The following is an 18,245-nucleotide window of genomic DNA, read 5'->3' as shown; positions in this document are numbered from 1 at the left end:
CTGCACAGTTGAGGATCATTATGACTTGTTTAGATAGCATTTACAGAAAGCCAGTGGCTGCTTCACGAGCCGCAAGTCAAGAGTCAGTGAGCCACATGCAATGAGGAACACTGCACTAGAGCTTTTAAGGCCTGGGAGAAAGTTGCTGCTGGCAACATGTCTGCCATGACGTATCATGGCGCCTATACATTCTCAGCAAACTTTTGGCCAAGGGCTGCGCACATTGACGCTAGGTAGCGTGTCGCGCTGGAGGCACACATGTGAGCGACAGCACGAACCTGAGATTGCCGGTAAACACAAAGGCCTCTCAGACCTTGTTTGTCCCCCCCCAACCCCTCCGCAGTGTGACAACAGGTGTGTCTAACAATCAGCGGCTGATTGGTAAACTGTTGTTTCCAGAAATGCTGCAAAAATACGTTACCAGTTGCTGTGAGTTCTGCCCCCTAGTGGTGACCTCCAGTTTTGATCATTTGACCGCAGTATGCTTGTGTTGTTTACAGAGAATACACAGATGTAACTGTAGGTTTCCGTGTACACACGCGTGTGCAGCAAGTTTATCCCAGACCAATTGGTTCAGATCCGATTTAGAAGACCGGAGAACAAAATTATGTCATTCAGTTCTCTGGGCGGGATCGGCAACATCTTGTGACATGTTTTTCGATGCGTCAGCCAAGCACGACTTTTTTGAATGGGGCTCCAGCAAGTATTGTGTGATTTGTTGAAAATGTGAGATGGGCGTGGTTAACATGGAAAGAAACAAAGCAAATTTGTTGTTTCCACATTTTTGTTGATGCAGCTTGAACAAATTTAACAAACAGCTGATCGATCGAAAATGTATAAAACATTGTGTGATCCCATCATGTACACAAGCCGCCCTGCTCGCCCCGATCCACAGACTCAGATCAACTTGTCCAGACCAGAGTCCAGATCAGAGTCCAGACCAGAAACCAGACCAAAGTCTTGACCAGGGACCAGACCAGAGTCCAGACTAGAGCGGCAAAAAGAGAATGTTAACCCTGGCGGTCCAATCGTCAGCAGCATAAACTGGCTCTAGGGACATGGAACGTCACCTCTCTGGAGGAGAAGGAGCGTGAGCTTGTGTGCGAGGTTGAGCGGTTCCGGCTAGATATAGTCGGACTTACCTCGACACATTGCTTGGGCTCTGGAACCAGTTCCCTCGAGAGGAGCTGGACCTTCTTCCAGTCTGGAGCTGCTCATGGTGAGAGGCGCCGAGTGGTTGTGGGCATTCTCAATGGCCCCCGGATTGGTGCCTGTACATTCGGGTTTACCCAACCCTTTCTGGAGTCTTTGGAGGGAGTGTTGGAGGTTGCTCCTTCTGGGGACTCCCTTGTTCTGCTGGGGGACTTCAATGTTCACTTGGGAAATGACAGTGAGACGTGGAGGGGAGTGATTGGGACGCAATCACTCACCTCCACTCGCCTGTCAGAGCGAGTTTCAACTCCCACCTTCAGCAGAGCTTCCCGGGTGAGGCGGGGGACATTGAGTCTGAGTGGGCTGGGTTTCATGCCTCTATTGTTGAGGCAGCCAGCCGGAGCTGTGGCCGTAAATTCATTGGTGCCTGTCATAGCTGTAATCCCAGAACTCGTTGGTGGACACCAGCAGTGAGGGATGCCGTCAAGCTGAAGGGGGAGACCTATAGGGCCTTCATGGCCTTTGGGACTCTGGAGGCAGCTGATAGGTACCGACATGCTAAGCGAGATGTGGTTCGGCTGTCGCCAAGGCAAAAACTCGGGCATGGGAGAAGTTTGGCGACGCCATGGAGAAAGACTTCTGGACAGCTTCAAGATGATTCTGGTCCACCATCCGGTGACTCAGGATGGGGAGGCAGTACTCTGTCAATGCTGTGTAAAGTGAAGATGAGAAGCTGCTGACCTCAACTCGGGACATCTCTCGGGTTGATGGCAGGAATATTTTGAAGATCTCATCAATCCTACCAAGATGACTTCCGATGAGAAAGCAGAGCTGCGGGACTCAGGCGTGGATTCTCCTATCTCTGGGGCTGAAGTCGCTGAGGTGGCTAAAAAGCTCCTTGGTGGCAAGGCCCAGCGGGTGGATGAGATCCGCCCGGAATTCCTTAAGGCTCTGGATGCTGTGGGGCTGTCCTGGCTGACACGTCTCTGCAGCATTGCATGGACATTGGGGACAGTGCCTCTGGACTGGCAGATTGGGGTGATGGTCCCCCTTTTCAAGAAGGGAGACCAGAGGGTGTGATCCAACTACAGGGGGATCACACTCCTCAGCCTCCCTGGAAAGGTCTATTCAGGGGTCCTGGAGAGGAGAGTCCATAGGGTAGTTGAATCTTGTATTGAGGAGGAGCAGTGCGGTTTTCATCCTGGTCACGGAACAGCGGGCCAGTTCTATACCCTCTTTGGGGTCCTGGAGGGGGCATGGGAGTTTGCCCAACCAGTCTCTGTGTGCTTTGTGGATTTGGAAAAGTCATCTGACCGTGCCCGCCAGGGGCTCCTGTGGGGGGTACTCCGGGAGTATGGGGTACCGGACCCCCTTGTACGAGCTGTCCGGTCCCTGTACGACAGGTGTCAGAGCTTGGTCCGCATTACTGGTAGTAAGTCGGATTTGTTTCCGATGAGGGTTGGACTCCGCCAAGGCTGCCCTTTATCACCGATTCTGTTCATAACTTATATAGACAGAATTTCTAGGCGCAGCCGAGGTGTTGAGGGAATCCAGCTTGGTGGCCTCAGGATTGGGTCTCTGCTTTTTGCAGATGACGTGGTCCTGTTGGCTTCATCTGGCCGTGATCTCCAGCTCTCGCTTGAGCGATTCGTAATTAAGTGTGAAGCAGCTGGGATGAGAATCAGCGCCTCCAAACTTGAGACCATGGTCCTCAGCCGGAATAGGGTGGATTGCCCTCTCCGGGTCGGGAGTCAGGTCCTGCCTCAAGTGGAGGAGTTTAAATATCTCGGGGTCTTGCTCATGGATGAGGGAAGGATGGAGCATGAGATGGACAGGCGGATCGGTGCGGCGTCTGCAGTAATGCGGGGAAGGAGCTGAGCCACAAGGCAAAGCTCTCGATTTACCAATCGATCTATGATCCTACCCTCACCTATGGCCATGAGTTGTGGGTCGTGACTGAAAGAACGAGATCTCGCATACAGGCGGCTGAAATGAGTTTCCTTCCCAGGGTGGCCGGGCTCTTTCTTAGAGATAGGGTGAGGAGCTCACTGTAAAACCGCTGCTCCTCTGCATCGAGAGGAGACCGTTGAGGTGGTGCGGGCATCTGGTCAGGATGCCTCCTGGACACCACCTTGGTGAGGTGTTCCTGACACATCCCTGGGCTTCCCTGCTTATGCTGCTGCCCCCGGGACCCGACCCCGGATAAGCAGCGGAGAATGGATGGATGGATGTCACGCAGCAGTCATTAACTGAAACCAAAAAGGGTTTTTTCCCAGTAGCTGGATTTCTTAGGCTATTTTCTTTTATTCACCTTCTAATGTCTTTATTCCGTCTTTTTACTTCATCCCCTTTTTGCATTTAACCAACAGCATTAACTTTTTCCTAAATTTGCTCCCAAACATCCTTTATTTGTGTCTCTGATTTCTTTGCTAGATCAAGTTTTCTCTCCAAACTGGCCATGCTGCAAATCACGTCATGTGCAAACTCTTTTTTAAACAGAGTTTGCAACCTTTGCACCTTTTACACAATCACTAAATCACCTGCAAACTGTGGTTCAGCCCCACAGAAAATTTTAGATTGCACACGCAGACTGGGAACATAACAGATCTGGCTTTGGTTGTGCCCGTGTGACTACATGCGACGTTGCGCCTACATGTCAATGAACTGTGCTTCGCTTTTTGAGCTTGCACACATGGGCGGGATTTGGCATGGTGGCAATAAGTTATTAGGATCAATCAGCACTCTCAAACATGCATAAGATGCTGATTGACAGCAAAATTAACCAGTTACATAACAATTGGACTTTTTCTGTAAATTTGTCCCCAAAATGTTAGGCCACTAAACTCTGTGAGCCCCTGGCTTCAGCCCAGGTAAGCCCGTGCATTAAGGTGACTATGGAAGGCTGGTTGCGCCAAAAACGTGCGTCAAAACGTCTTCAAAATGTGCATACCGATCGCGTCGAGAACGCCTTCTGAGCACGTTCAGAACATCTTAACATCCATTGGTTGAGGACTATGGGTTAAGCCATTTCATTAAAAAACTATGGATGAAATGCAACCACATTAACAATAATAAATATTCTAATAGCTTACTAATAAGTCCACTGGTGACAACCAACAACTAAGGGTGAGCCAGCTTGCAGCACCCACAATTTTTAATGAAATGTCTTAACTCATAGTCCTAGACCAATGGTTGTTAAGACATTCTGAAGGTGCTTAGAAGACGTCAAGAACGCATTTCAGAACGCCTTAAGGCATCGAGAACCCGTTCTGAGCACGTTCTCGACGCAATCGGTACGCGCATTTTGAAGACGTTTTGACGCAACCAGCCTTCCATAGACGACCTTGCATGTATGTGTATAAATGAAATTTTATTCTATATTAGTTTATTGTTGGGTGAGTGGGAGTGTGTTGGGTGACTCCTAACGTCCACTGATATGGCAATATAGCAAATATTCCATCTTCCCTTGTGCATACAGTAGAAAACAGTCTTTAAATGTGTGTTCACTGAAGTGGACTCGATGCATCAAAGTGTTAAGATTTGACTCAACATTTTTCCCCAACATTTTTCCCCACCAGAAGCACAGCTGACAAATTCATTCACTGATTCATTCATGCTTTTCAGAGGAGTTGAAGCGAATGTAAACCAGATCCGATGCTTCTCAGGTCTGATGAAGAACTGTTTGGGCTGACCTGTGCAACTGCACACGGCAGGGAGATGTCTGGGCAAAGCACCGCACTTTTCCAGGGTGGGGCTTCCAGGCGCGGGTCAAGGTGGATATAATTACTTACAAATCGGAACCGGAACATTTGTTTTCAAAGTAAAAGCTGCTATGACGTGACTATGATAGTTGACATTAGAAAAAATAAATAAATCTTTGACTGAAAATTAGTAAATTAAAATCTGTCTAATTTACTTTGATATTTCTTAGAATATTTTTTTTTATCTCAACTGAAGCAAAATCTTTTAATCAGGCTGATAAATTTACTGAACACCAAATCAAACCAATTCTTCTGATACGACTGCTCTTCAGCGTTAATAACGGATATGTTCTAACAGCTGAAGCAGAAAAAGTCCAGGTGGACCAATCCACTGTTCAAATCTTTCAACAAGTAATGCATTATTCATGTGTTGTCCAAATTTAAAAACAAATTCTGATTTGGACCAAAGAAGCGGACTCAGTCCTCCTACAAACGCAGGTCTCGGCCCGTTTCAAGCGGACCAAATACGGGAAGTGGACTACAAAAAAAGTCACTGCCAGCATGTGGCGTAGCATTGCATTGTGGGTAAATCCATAGCAATGGCGTTAAGGGTCCTCTGCCTCGTCTGGTGTTCATACTGCGTCCATTGTTGCAGTGGATTTCTGCAGGATACTTGCATAAGACACAATAAAAACCCAAAACAGCCATAGTTTGGTCTCCATGTTTAACTGGCAGGTGGAGGAAACAGAGTTTTCTTCTTCACGCCGGTCTTGTCCTCTCTTCTGCTAAATACTAGTGCAGCGCCACCTCTGGTGGGAATGGGGATATATTATTCTAATGGTTTGGCTGGTTTGACCAAAGTGCAGCGTGAACGCGATCTCGGTTCGCATGGATACACCCCCCTACTGCTGAGCCCAGTCCCCAACCGGACCGAGTCTAGCGGACAATCCTGATGTGAATGCAGCCTTAGTGAGGACTGGAGCAACAAAGATCAGAATGAGCTGCAGGACTAATAAAGTTTTATAAGAAGACATGTAAAGACCCTGTTTCAGTAATCAAACCGACTACAGATGAAAAGCCTGGACCAGTTTTTCCTGACTTTATTTCTTTAATGTGGTTTTTAAGTTTAGGTTTATTTAGGTCTGAATCCATCGCTACACCCAGATTTTTGGCCAATTGCTGGTGTTTAGGTGTAAGGAATGAAGCTCTGTGCGGACCTTTAATCATTTCTCTTTAACTCCAAAGAAAATCGCCTCAGTTTCATTTTTTTCTTTTTCAGTTCAGGGGTTGCCAAAACATTGTAAGACATCTATAGCCCACATTTATGAAATAAATTAGGTATTTAGGGTTGTATATATTAAACCATTATTGCAGAGATTAATTAGTTAAATTCGCATCTTCATTTTTTTAACATAGAAACCCAAGTTGTTCTTCAGGCCAAATTAAAATCTGAATTTGACATCATCCCCACAACAGAAGCTGTTTGTGGGTGTCACTGTGGTGAAGCACCAAAAACCACTTTATTCCTCTTATTAATGAGGATTCTGGCAGTTTTTCAGCCTATCACGCTCTTAACTGGTTGCGCGAGCGTGGGCCTTGCAAACACCATGATATGTTGGAGGTCGTGGCTCAAAACGTTGCAGAACGACTGCTGTAGAGATATGAACTAATTTCCATCATCTTCTGCAGCCTGTGCAGCATTCTTACCTGGACAATCCCCTCCAGGATCCAGCTCAGCCCCCAGTACAGAACCAGGACTTCTGGTTCTTTCTTAAAGTCTCTGGTTCCGGTTAAAATTTGGAAAAGGGAGCAAAAACGCAATCTTCCACTACAAGACAGCTTAAAACTGTATCTTGTCATTAAGTTCTAAGTTCCCTGCGTTTTAATCCCAGAACCTTTGTCTGTGCACAGTTTCCTGGTACACCGAATACACTGATGTATATGGTGGACATCCACCACTGACTTTGCAATTTTGGCGCTATGTTCAGCTATTTTTCAGACCTTTCTGAGTCTATTTACAGAAAAAGTGATTGTCAACAAATAAAACAACTTTTTTGAGGATATTGGAGACTTTTGGTTAGTAACGTGACAGAAGGACTAGTTTACTCTTCTCTGTTAGCGGCGGCGGCGGCTGCTGCTGCTGCCCCTCCCCATCTAGAAGAACACATTAGAACTACTCAACTCGGTCCCACGAGGTCTGCAATCCAGCAGGTTTCCCAGGTATTTCTGCTTCAACACACTGGAATCAAATTAAATGGCCACAAGGTTCTGCACAAAGGTTCAATTTAATACGCAGGATGATGAAACTTCATGAGGAAGGGGGGTGAGGGGTGAAAAATGAGGTATCTACACTTCGCCTAAAGGTGATGAAGGGTAAAGATTCAACAAAAAAACACACCTCAGTCCAAAAAAGCACATTTACAACATGGTTTTGGGGTCCCGCACCTGCTTCTAACACGAGAACCACAAAGACTCTACAGAATCTCTGCTGCAGGGAAAACTGTGCACCACGTGACAGAGACTGCAGCAACTGATTCGGTTATTATTTCACATGTTCGTAGCCGGGCCCTGCGATGGACTGGTGAGCTGTCCGGGGTGTACCCTGTCTTTTGCCCAAAGACTGCTGGGATAGGCTCCAGCTTCCCCGCGACACTTCGCTGGATTAAGCGGTTATGAAAATGAATGACTGAATGCTCGTAGCTGGGGTTTTTTTTTAGCTGGAGTTTTTGTGTGCATTACCAGTTTTATATATTTAATGTGTGATATACAGAGTTTTTTTTATATGAATGTTTCTTTTTCAGCACACTTTGGAGACCTCAAGCAGCTGCTTATTCCACTGCAGCCTCGGCAGGTTCATACCTCACTGGAAAAGCAAGACTTGTCATCACTGGAGCAAATGTCACTGCAGGGAGATGTGGCGGTGAGATCATGTAGTTGGCGGTAATCCCATATCTCCACGGACTGAACACTGTGACCACACTGGTGACCAGCATGAGGAGGAGCTACCAGGCTGTTGCAGCTGTGCATGGATCTTCCCCATGATGAAATTAATGAAATGAAAAATACTTTATTAATCCCAAAGGGAAATTCAATATTGTAGTATATAATAATAATTAATTTGAGGAGGTCTTGTTCCGGAGGCTGATGACTGCTGGCAGGAATGATCTTCTGTATCTTTCAGTCTTGCATCGGACCTGAAGAAGCCTCTCACTGAACACACTTTGTTGTTTCATCACTGTGTTGTGGAGAGGGTGTGAAGAATCCTCCATCATCTTCATCAGCTTGTGCAGCATTCTTCTTGGACAATCAGCTCCAGTGGCTCAAGAGTTACTCCAAGCACAGAACCAGCTTTCTTGATCAGTTGCTAACTTGATCAGATGCTAACAATGCTATTTGTTAAAATGAAGGCATTGTTGAATTTCCATTTTTTTCTTCAGATTTCAATAATTTGATCCATCAAGGGTCAACAGCAGAATCAGTTGTTTAGTAGTGACAGAGAAGATTTGCCAACTTTTTCAGGGACACCCCACATATCCAGCTGCTCATCCCACAACTGCGTTCTCCAAACAGTGGCAGTTTTATTGTGAAAGGTCGGACCGGAAGCGTCTTCGGCTCCTCTCGGCTCGGGTTCGTGTCGTCCCGGCAGATCAGCAGACTTCGGCTCAGCCTGGAGGATCAGCACCAGACTTTATGGTGGAGAACCGTTCACTAATTTCACCGTTTTCTGGGGACCGTCTGTATGATTAAGCTACAATCTTCAATGAGTAAGCATATCCCAGTAAGTAGCGTTTGTTCCGTGGCTGCCATTTTGTTCCTCACCTTCATCTCCTCGGTTTGTTCCGTAACTCCCCAGCCGGCCTTCACGCTTCCTCCCATGAAATCACGGCTTCCTCGCCTCCAACCATCTTAAAAACCCTCCCCGCTTCGATAGTTATCGTTTACCCACGCGTTTACGTCCAGATCAGGCGCTTAAGGTCCGCTTTTGGGGGCTAGCCGCAGGTTTGCGCGGTGTTCGTCACGGCCAGGAAGCGGCGTCGGGTGCGCGGATCGGGCCGGTCCCGGCGGCCGCGGCTCGGCTCGGCTCGGCTCGGCGGCTCGGTCCAGGCGGATCGCTCCAACTTTGTCTGATAAAATGGACGCTTTTGCTTCGGGTACCTGGTGAATGTAACTGGGAAAGGCCCATCGTGTTGCTTGGTGTTATTTTCACGCTGCGTGATATTTTCACGGCGGAGGAACGCGCGCGGCGCGTGCAGGCCTCGGACGTGACGTGATGGCGCCGCGTTTCATCCCCACACAAAGGACACTTTTCAGCATCTGTAACGGAGAAACACGGCGTGTCTGTAAACTTTGCTTCTCCATCCACGCCAGCTTGTCTCGGACCTTCAGCCGACTGGGAGCTCTGGTTTCCACCCAGCTGGACGGGAGAGCTTCCCAGTAAACTGGGCCTGCTGGTTCCAGGAGGAGACATGGCAGTGCGATCAGATTTATGGGGATCATTTCAGGCTCTGTGTGTGTGTGTGCGTGTTAAAGCCTGCACAGATACGACCTACATGTCAGCAGTGACACATCCTTCCTGGAGCAGCAGCAGCCATTAGATAAGATGTTGGTAGCAACAGGCTGCCATGTCTGTGTTGTCTCACATCTGGCTTCGCAGTGTGCATGAAAATACATATAAAAACACACACCAGCTGTTCAGCTGGGAGTTTCTACCCAGTCCCAGTCCTGGAGTGGTTTTAGCTGCAGAAGATGGAGGCCGAGTCGCAACACTTTCACACCGGTCATAAGAGATAAAACATGTCCAGTAGAAGCTTTAATCTGGTTCTAATAAGGATTATTGTCACAGTGTTGTTTTGTAAAATTGATCTAATAATTATAAAGTTTTTATCATTTTGTTTCGACTGGTTGTGTCAAACGTGTATTTGCAAAGAACAAGAAAACTCTGAGAAAACATTCAAATTAGTGTGGAGTCGGTGGAATGAAAAGAAAAAGTAGCTGCCAAGGAAATGACTTGTTTTCTCGGAACATTTGGGATTCCTGGAAAAGCCGCGGCTGAACTCCACGAGGAGAGCGGAGTCAGATTTCCATGACTCTGCAAAGCACTTCTCAGATACGCACAGAGCAACTTCCACGAATTTCAGCTGCTTTGTCGAGAGAATAATGCCATGGTCCGCACACGGCAGGTAGATGGCGGCCTCCGCCGCACACCTCCGACCGGACAGGCGGAGGCGGGATGTTTCTGCAGTGAGACTATGCAGAAAGCAGGGATGTCACGATACATTTCAGACTCCGTACAGGATGGTGTTCCACACTGTAGAGGAGAAAAGTTTTTTTTATTGTCAGAATAGCACAACAACAACACAATCGTACCAAAACACAGCAAATATGGCTGTAAAAAAGACGTTAAGAAAGTAAATTTTAAATCTGTATTAGTTGTGCAGTCTTCATGCGGTCTCAAACCGTTTGGTCTATGTGGTGCAAAAAATACAGAACTAAAAGACCTCCAACAGCGAGTTGGCGTCAGTTTCTTCACAATATCGAGACGCGATCAAGTAAACAATGGAAACAAGACGATTAAACTTATTTAAGTAAAAAAACATTTAAACATATAAATGCTTTACATTAAAGCTCCAGTATGTAATGTTTCTCAGAGACATATTCCTCTGGGTGAAGTGGTTCCTTGTCCTGATAGTAGTCTATACATTCTGTAATAATGAACAATAAGAAATATAGTTAGACCCCTCAGTTTACTGTAAATCTGTAAAAACTCTGACCAATCCAAACGTTCCGACCCAAATGGAGTTGTTCATTTCTTATATTTCGTAGCTTCTTCTCCCGGCTCCCCTCCTCCCCCTCCAGCAGTGCATACCTGATAGCCACACCCTGCATATAAACAGCATGTTAGGATGAAAATACAAAGTAGTGAAGAAGAAACTCAGAAGGCAAACATGGCTGAGAAAATGCAGGAAGGATTTCCCGACCCGGCTCGGTTTATTTGCCTCCTCCTGCTAAACAGCCGAGAAAGAGAAAATCATTGGTGGAAAAAGCTGCGAATAAAAAAAGCCTTGAATCGCGCAAGGAACAGAACCAGAGGGGGAGGAGCCAAGGCAGGGCGCCACTTTCACATCTTGCCAGCTCCCCAACATCACCTTCCTCATCTTTAAAAGGCTATGATATCAGGTTGTAAGCTGGTTGATCAGCCAGCAGCAGCTTCATGTAATTCGCTTACAGGCTGGTTTGGAGCAGAAGAGTCCGTCTTTTCCTGCGGCTCGGAGCTGAGGACCAGCCTCTCAGAGTGCCTCTAGAGCGGGGAGGGGGCCGGGGACCGCCTTCGGTAACACTCGTGACTCGTTGAAAAGAGTCAACAAGATGTTTTCACGTCAGAGTCTGGTTGCTCTTTAATGTGGAACTATTCTGTGCTTTTCAGTCTAATTTATTTTTATTTCTGAGACCAGAAGGGCTGGGATTGATGGAGTTATTGTCACAAATGGCTTTATTTACTTCAGACCGACCCTCTCTGTAGGCTGTCAGATCAGCCTGCGGGCAAAACGAGTGGATTGAGACTCTTCCGCATTAAGCCCCGCCTCCTGCCACTGCACTACATCGGGAGCGCGCACCGCACCTGCTTTCACCGTCATTGTAACGTCTCATAAACAGAAGGATTAGGCTCATATGAACTCAATAAAAAAACAAAATACATTGTCAACACATAGCATCCAGCCCTACATGTTGAAACCTGAATCAGAGCCTGAAAACGAAGTGGAAAACAGCAACCCACAGCAACGAATGCAGCAGGATGTCTCTCTTTGGTAAACTCACCAGCCATCGTTGGAAATAACTTTATCCCACGTTTTCCACCCGCCTGATGTATTTGTACATGCCCTTGTTAACCAGTAGAAGGTAACCAATCACCGAACCTTATCCCCCGGGATGTCACAAGGATTTCCAAGTAGAAAAAGCTCTCTAAACCACTCGTTTTCCGTTGCCATGGAAACCGAACGGAGAGAGTGCTGGAACTCAAACTCAAAAATGCGTTTAGGTGATAAAAAACAGTGCCGTTCACATGTCTGATGAGGATTCAACACTGTAACACTGTAGAAAGCTCAGAAAACTCCAAATACCATCATAGCACCACTTTAAGCTTCTGTATCTATTGATACGTTGCATTTAGCCTCTTAATCTGACTGCTGAGGCTGAAACATCAAGGCTGCACAATTAGTCGCATTTTGATCGTGATCACGATGTTGGTGGCCACAATTAAACCTGATTGTCAACGATATTTAGATTCATCTTGCAGCTCTGCTGCGGCCTCTCTGGTCGATCAGGTTCTCAACCAGCAGTCTGCCAACCACCAGGGGGCGATGGTGTGGTTAAGGCTTCATTAAGCTGCCTAAATACCAAGCAGCCACACCTTTACCACCAGCAGTTAGGTATCGTGGGATTGGTCGGACATTTGAGGTGGGCGTGGTTAACACGGTAAGATGCTGCTTCCGATTGTTATGTAATCTTTAATAAAGTTGTTTAAAAAAAAGAAGACATTTCCGCTTATTTCCTGTTGCAGGTAAAACGGATTGTTTTGATGAAAACAGCTGATCGAGGTGGTAAAAATACAAACATTTTTACAACATGAGGCATTAAAACACATGAACCCGCAGCCCTGCTGCGGACAAAGTTGCTCGTTAAATATGAAATAAGTAATATACTAAATATTATAGTAAAATTATATATAATAAAATAATTAAAATTTAATATATATAATAAATATTAAAAATAATTACCAGCTTCACTGCACATAAAGCAGACATCGCCGCCCGCATTGATCCCTCCCGGCTTCAGACGAAGCTTCATATGGAGATGTAACTAATAATATATAATGAGAATAAGGAAGGATCGAGATATATATATATGTATATATATATATATATATGTGTATATATATGTATATATAGACGCTGAGCGTGTTGAGCGGTTCTGTTCGGTCCAGATGTGGAGCTGAACATTCCTGATGTGGTGTCCTCTCCTTCTCGTCCCTCTGCAGCAGTTCTGTGGTGTTCTGGGTCACACATTTATGGAGTTTCTGAAGGGCAGTGGAGATTACTGCCAGGCTCAGCACGCCGCCTATGCAGACGAGTGAATCGCCAAACTCGCCATCGATCCGACGCACTTGAGCCACAGGAGGGAACCCGGAAAGTTGGCAGGACCGGGACACCTCCCAGAACCAGCGACAACTCGGCCTGGATGGGGTAACTCCACCTGCTGCACACTGCCCTCATCGGCTTCCACCTGGCCAGAATCAAGGTGGAACCAGCCTTTTTTTTCCTTCTTTATTTTACTTTTGACGTCATTTTCTTTCCCTTTGTTGCCGCGGTGAAGCCGTGGGGTTGTGTTTCCAGGCGCTCGCCTTCTTTCAGCCGCCATAAACGTGCCCTTCGCTCTGTTTTTCTTTTGTGAATTCCTTTCATTTTATTTTTTTTGCCAACCTCGTCAGAGATCGGAGGATTTTTTCTGTTTCTGGGCTCGTCGAGGCTCAGAGGACATTTGTGTTTGACATTCCCTCCGAGTTTAACTGTTTACACTGGTGTTTCTACTCACCTTGCCACCATGGCTCGAATGAACAGACCAGCACCCGTTGAGATCACCTACAAAAACATGAGGTTCCTCATTACCCACAATCCCACCAACGCCACCCTGAACAAGTTCATCGAGGTGAGTCGGGAGATGGTGAAGGTCCAGGATGAGGAGATTTAGATGTTCATGTCTGTGTTTGTTAAATAAACTTGGAATTCTGCAGGAGCTGAAGAAGTATGGCGTCACCACGGTGGTGAGGGTCTGTGAGGCCACGTACGACGCCACCCTGGTGGTGAAGGAGGGGATCCAGGTTCTGGTGAGTTTTCTTGTCCTCAAACTGCTGATTTTTACCCTGAAGCGTTCGTCTTCGCATCTCTTTTGGTTCCCTTCTCCGTCGTCCGGATGTGGGATCAGACGGAGGGACGATGCAGGTCAGCTGCAAACATCTGGAGTTTCACACGTTGTGTTTCCACTTCTCCGGGTTTTCTCGGACCTCGTGTCAGAACCAAGCTGCAGCTGAAGATCATGTGGGTGTGCATAAAACCCAAACGAGGCTTCAGCTGGCGGGGGGGGGGGGGGGGGGGGGGGGGGTTGGGGGACTCTCCAGGTGTTCCTCCCCCTACAATAACATTTTTCTTTCCCTGCAGCCGCTCCAGTTCTCGCACTTCTTTTGTTTTGGTTTCCATGAAACTGGGCCGCTGACCCCCCCCCCCCCCCCCTTGCCTCTGCAGGATTGGCCGTTTGATGACGGAGCTCCTCCCTCCAACCAGATTGTGGATGATTGGCTGAACCTGCTGAAGCTGAAGTTCAGGGAGGAGCCAGGCTGCTGCATCGCTGTGCACTGCGTGGCAGGACTGGGGAGGTGAGCGGCGCCGCCCAAGCGTTCAGACGTCCAGCTGCGCTCTGGCGGCGCGACGATGCACAGAAACGGAGCTGCCGATGAGTTGATGTTGCAGTTGAGAGTTTAACATTCATGATTACAAACTGTAAACGTGTAGAAAGACCGGGATGGAAAATACGCCAGCGCAGGTCGTCTCTGTGGGGCGGGGAGGCAGCGTTTTCACATTTACGATGCACTACTGTTAGTTTTTTACAAAACTTCATGTCTCCAGATGCTTCTGGCTGCTTCACACTCTGGGATGAAGACCAAGCGGCTGGTTTAGATCGTAGTTTCTGGGCTACATTTTGAGTCCTGCGGCGTAAACAATGATTTCAGCTGACTACGATTCACTTTGCGCTTCACACACCGTCGTCGTGGCGATCCATGTGGCTGCTGAAGGCAACGGCTGCTGAAGCTCGGTGATGTTCAGGTCCGCTGAGTAGGCTGGAAATCCCAGCATTTATGTCTGACCGCTACAGACACGCCGTGTGGTTTCATTCAGAACAACCTCAACGTGATTTTCCAGTTTTTCAGCTCGATAAACTGTAAACACTAAAATCACACGAAACCCGAGATGGAAAAAGATTGTTTTTGTGTGTAAAAACCATAAACTTGTCTAACAAACCATTTTAATAACCTTTTTTTTTTTTTTAACCAAATAGCTTAGAAATTTAGAAAAAATAAACAGTTAAAAGAACTTTTTACGGCGAAACGCAGCGAATGTGTCGGGACTCGCTGAGACGCCACATAAAGTACTGTTTCTCAGGCCTGGTCCTGCATGGTCGAGATCAGATGCAAGGTTTCTGTGTTTCCCTGCTCCAACATGCCTGAGTCAAATGAAATGGATCTCTGGTTAAGTTCTGCACCAGCCTTTCATTGATCCCTTGTTTGAGTCAGCTGCGTTGCAGCAGGGAAACCTCCAGGACGCCCCCCAGGACCAGGAAACGCGGCACTAAAAAACAGGAAACGTCACAGGTTGGACGCTTCCAGAATGTCCTACGTCTCCGTGTGAAGGATTTACGTCACTTTGGCTCCTCTTCCTCAGCAGCCAAACGACCAAATGACAGGAACGCACGCGCCGCGATGGCGACGCACGCGCCGCGATGGCGACGCACGCGCCGCGATGGCGACGCACGCGCTGCAACGTCTGCTTGCATCGGACATCCGGTCCAGAAGGTTGAAGGACAAAACACGACAACTGTCTGCTTCTTTGTCACAAAGACAGTAAAACTCATCGACAGAAATACTTCAGTGCTTTTTATTGACAGTAAAAAGAGAGAAGGTGGAAATAACCTCCGGTTAACCAGCGTTAAAGAACATCATCATGTGATTGGCTGCTGTGGTCATGTGACACCTGCCATGGTCCTTAAACATCATTTTAATCTCAAATGAAAACTGATGACATGTTTTGTTTCAGCATGTTGGTATCTGATATTTAAACTGGTGTTGACTTGGATATTTGGACTAGTGGATCAGGACCGGAGTGGCCGGCGCCGCTTCTCCGCCTGAAACCAGTCGATGAGTTCTTTCTGCTTCCCGTCCCGCAGAGCTCCTGTTCTGGTGGCGCTGGCTTTGATCGAGTGTGGGATGAAATATGAAGATGCTGTCCAGTTCATTCGACAGTAAGTTCAAGTTGCCCCCTCCCCCATGTTGTCCCGACCCAACCCCCGCTGAGATGCTGATCTTTGGTTGCTTCCAGGAAGCGTCGGGGAGCGTTCAACAGCAAGCAGCTGTTCTACCTGGAGAAATATCGTCCAAAGATGCGCCTGCGCTTCAAAGATTCCAACGGCCATCGCAATAACTGCTGCATCCAGTAGAGCCAAACCCTGAGCCATGCCAGCCCCCCCAACCCCCCCCTGCAGTAGAGCTGGGTTCAGTCTGCTGGCTTGTCGCCTGCCAGGCTCCTTTTCTTTGTTTTCTTCATTGTGTTGGAAGGTTTTGCTTTGGAAACCATGCTGTTACCCGCCTGTCCTTTCCCTCCCCAGGCTCAAATCAAACGTCTAAAAGAAAGGAAGTTGTGTGAACCATGTTTACTGTTCAGGCGCCCGCAGAGCGGAGGAGAAGCTGGGAGGACGGGCCGGGCTGAGTCGTGTATCATTGTAAGATAACTGTTGTCTGCATCCCAAAGATCCTGATTGGCCGTTGCTTTTACATCCAAGTGTTTAGGAAAAAGAACATATTCCAGCGGTTGTTCGTACCCGTCTAACGAGTAGAAAGAGGTTTGCCTTCCTCCGAATCAGATGGCTCATCCATAAATGCCTTACGGTGGAAGTGGAGCAAAGGCAACGGAGGCAGGAGCGCCACTCCTGCTGGCATCCACAAACCGTCTTTCATTTTTCTACCCGGAACAAAAAAACGGTTGCCTTCGTCTCGTGCAGGAAGTCTTACACACTTATGCCCTTTCAGTAACTATTTTTACTATAAATTGCTTAATCGTTGCGATATTTGTCAATGGAAAGTTTAGGAACGCTTCATCTTCTTCCTTTCAAGCATTCTTGTGTTTACTAATTAACTGCCATGTCCGAAATGTGATCTTCAGTCTGTTTTTGTTCCAAGTTTGATTTGATTTTTGCTTCAAACTGGACTTCCAACGTCTGCGATATTTTGTATGCCTTTTTATTTTATGTCTGTAACTTAAGACTTGGATACTTGATGATTTTATGTATATGAAAATGTGTTATTATTAGGTTGGCTATTTATACTATCAATGGATGTGTGATTTAGTGAGCGACGAAGTTGTAGCTGTTCACCAACTTGTGAGAGTACATTAAATGATACACTGAAAGACAAAAACTGGAATCTGGGTCATTCTTCTGATTATTTTTTTATTCTTTATCACTGTTTAAAGTTTTTTATTCACCCTAAAATGTTTGGACACCATGACAGGAAAACTTCTAGAAAACCTGAGGCTGATTATCGGTGAGGATCAAGAAACTCGATCTACTTTCAGCTGCTCTGATCAGCCAATCACCTGGCAGCGACTCCACGCGTTCGGTCACGTAGACACGGTGGAGACCACTTGCTGAAGTTCCAACTGGGGGAATCTTTTAATCTGCAAGGCACTCTTCCACCCGGATTAGCAGCGTAAGATCTGTAGAGACGATGGCATCTTGCCTCTGTTTCACTGCACTTCCATGCTGGTTCTTGCCTTTGTGTTTTCATGATGTTTTTATTCTAATATGCCTTTTTGTTTGTGTTTATGTAGCTGCTGCACACCTGAATTCCCCCTTGGATAAATAAAGTAAATATCTACCTGCGTTTAGTTATAATGCCAAAACGATGAGAGGATCCAGTCTAGGAAGCTCATGTGCCATGTTTCATATTTGATTTTTAAGGCAAGTTTAGGATTAGTGTGATTCAGCAGCCGTGTGATTCAAAAAGAAATCAAACATTAAAACATGAAATAAGTAACAATTGAAACAAATAAATGAAAAGGAAATAAAGACTGAAGATCCAGATAAATTCCAGCTAAAAGAAACATTTAAAATGAAATTCGGCTGAAAACAGGCGGGTCTTTAGATATTTCTGTTCTTGATGAATTGAAAAATACCTGAGTAAAACACAATTATTTTTTATGAGTGATTGCGGAGTACACCATCAGAATAAAGAGGAAGAATGATGAGTTTCTTCTACACTGTAACTACAAAGACTCTTATCTCCTTGATACAGTTTCTGTGTGGAGGCTACATTTATGGAGATTATCACATAATCGTGTTTATATATTGAAATGTGATCAAGCTGGAAGATCAGTCTAAACTAATATCAGCTTTTCTATTTGATTTCATTTTCATCTCAGTGTTGCCGGATCTTTGGCTGAAGGAAACACTCAGATCTGAAAGTTAGAAACTGGATGGTGGGGTTCTGGGTGGCTCAGCAAGCCGCATGCAAACTGTATAAATTCTTCAGGTGTGGATTTTCATAAGAACAGGTAGATAATGAGGTGTGAA

General features: G+C 46.5%; 2 protein-coding genes across 3 annotated transcripts; both read left to right on the top strand.

Annotated features, from left to right (window-relative positions):
- Positions 1-8,485: 8,485 nt before the first annotated feature.
- On the top strand, positions 8,486-13,098 carry LOC306774707 (uncharacterized protein). Of its 2 annotated transcripts, none has more exons than XM_079264858.1 (2): positions 8,486-8,631; positions 12,889-13,098. In XM_079264858.1, the coding sequence occupies exons 1-2, from the start codon at positions 8,593-8,595 to the stop codon at positions 12,982-12,984; spliced, it is 135 nt and encodes a 44-aa protein (XP_079120984.1). In that variant the 5' UTR covers positions 8,486-8,592; the 3' UTR covers positions 12,985-13,098. The 2 variants fall into 2 exon arrangements, 1 of the variants encoding a protein (XP_079120984.1); XR_013771833.1 differs by having other exon boundaries at positions 8,494-8,617; positions 12,889-13,016.
- Positions 13,099-13,104: 6 nt separating this feature from the next.
- Positions 13,105-17,091, top strand: ptp4a1 (protein tyrosine phosphatase 4A1). Its single transcript, XM_079264857.1, has 5 exons — positions 13,105-13,556; positions 13,642-13,734; positions 14,150-14,280; positions 15,846-15,920; positions 15,998-17,091. The coding sequence occupies exons 1-5, from the start codon at positions 13,452-13,454 to the stop codon at positions 16,113-16,115; spliced, it is 522 nt and encodes a 173-aa protein (XP_079120983.1). The 5' UTR covers positions 13,105-13,451; the 3' UTR covers positions 16,116-17,091.
- Positions 17,092-18,245: the final 1,154 nt, after the last annotated feature.

This window comes from Telmatherina bonti (assembly GCF_933228915.1).
Source record: "Telmatherina bonti genome assembly, chromosome: 3".
NCBI lineage: Eukaryota > Metazoa > Chordata > Actinopteri > Atheriniformes > Telmatherinidae > Telmatherina > Telmatherina bonti.
This window is presented reverse-complemented; position numbering and strand designations above follow the sequence as displayed.

What these genes read in the sequence shown, in the direction of transcription:
- ptp4a1 (XM_079264857.1), top strand. Translation starts at nt 13,452, where the DNA reads ATGGCTCGAATGAACAGACCAGCACCCGTTGAGATCACCTACAAAAAC. An exon ending in AGGAGGGGATCCAGGTTCTG is followed by an intron (nt 13,735 to 14,149) that starts GTGAGTTTTCTT and finishes TTGCCTCTGCAG; the next exon opens with GATTGGCCGTTTGATGACGG. An exon ending in GCTGTCCAGTTCATTCGACA is followed by an intron (nt 15,921 to 15,997) that starts GTAAGTTCAAGT and finishes GGTTGCTTCCAG; the next exon opens with GAAGCGTCGGGGAGCGTTCA.
- LOC306774707 (XM_079264858.1), top strand. Translation starts at nt 8,593, where the DNA reads ATGATTAAGCTACAATCTTCAATGAGTAAGCATATCCCA. An exon ending in CAATGAGTAAGCATATCCCA is followed by an intron (nt 8,632 to 12,888) that starts GTAAGTAGCGTT and finishes GTCCCTCTGCAG; the next exon opens with CAGTTCTGTGGTGTTCTGGG.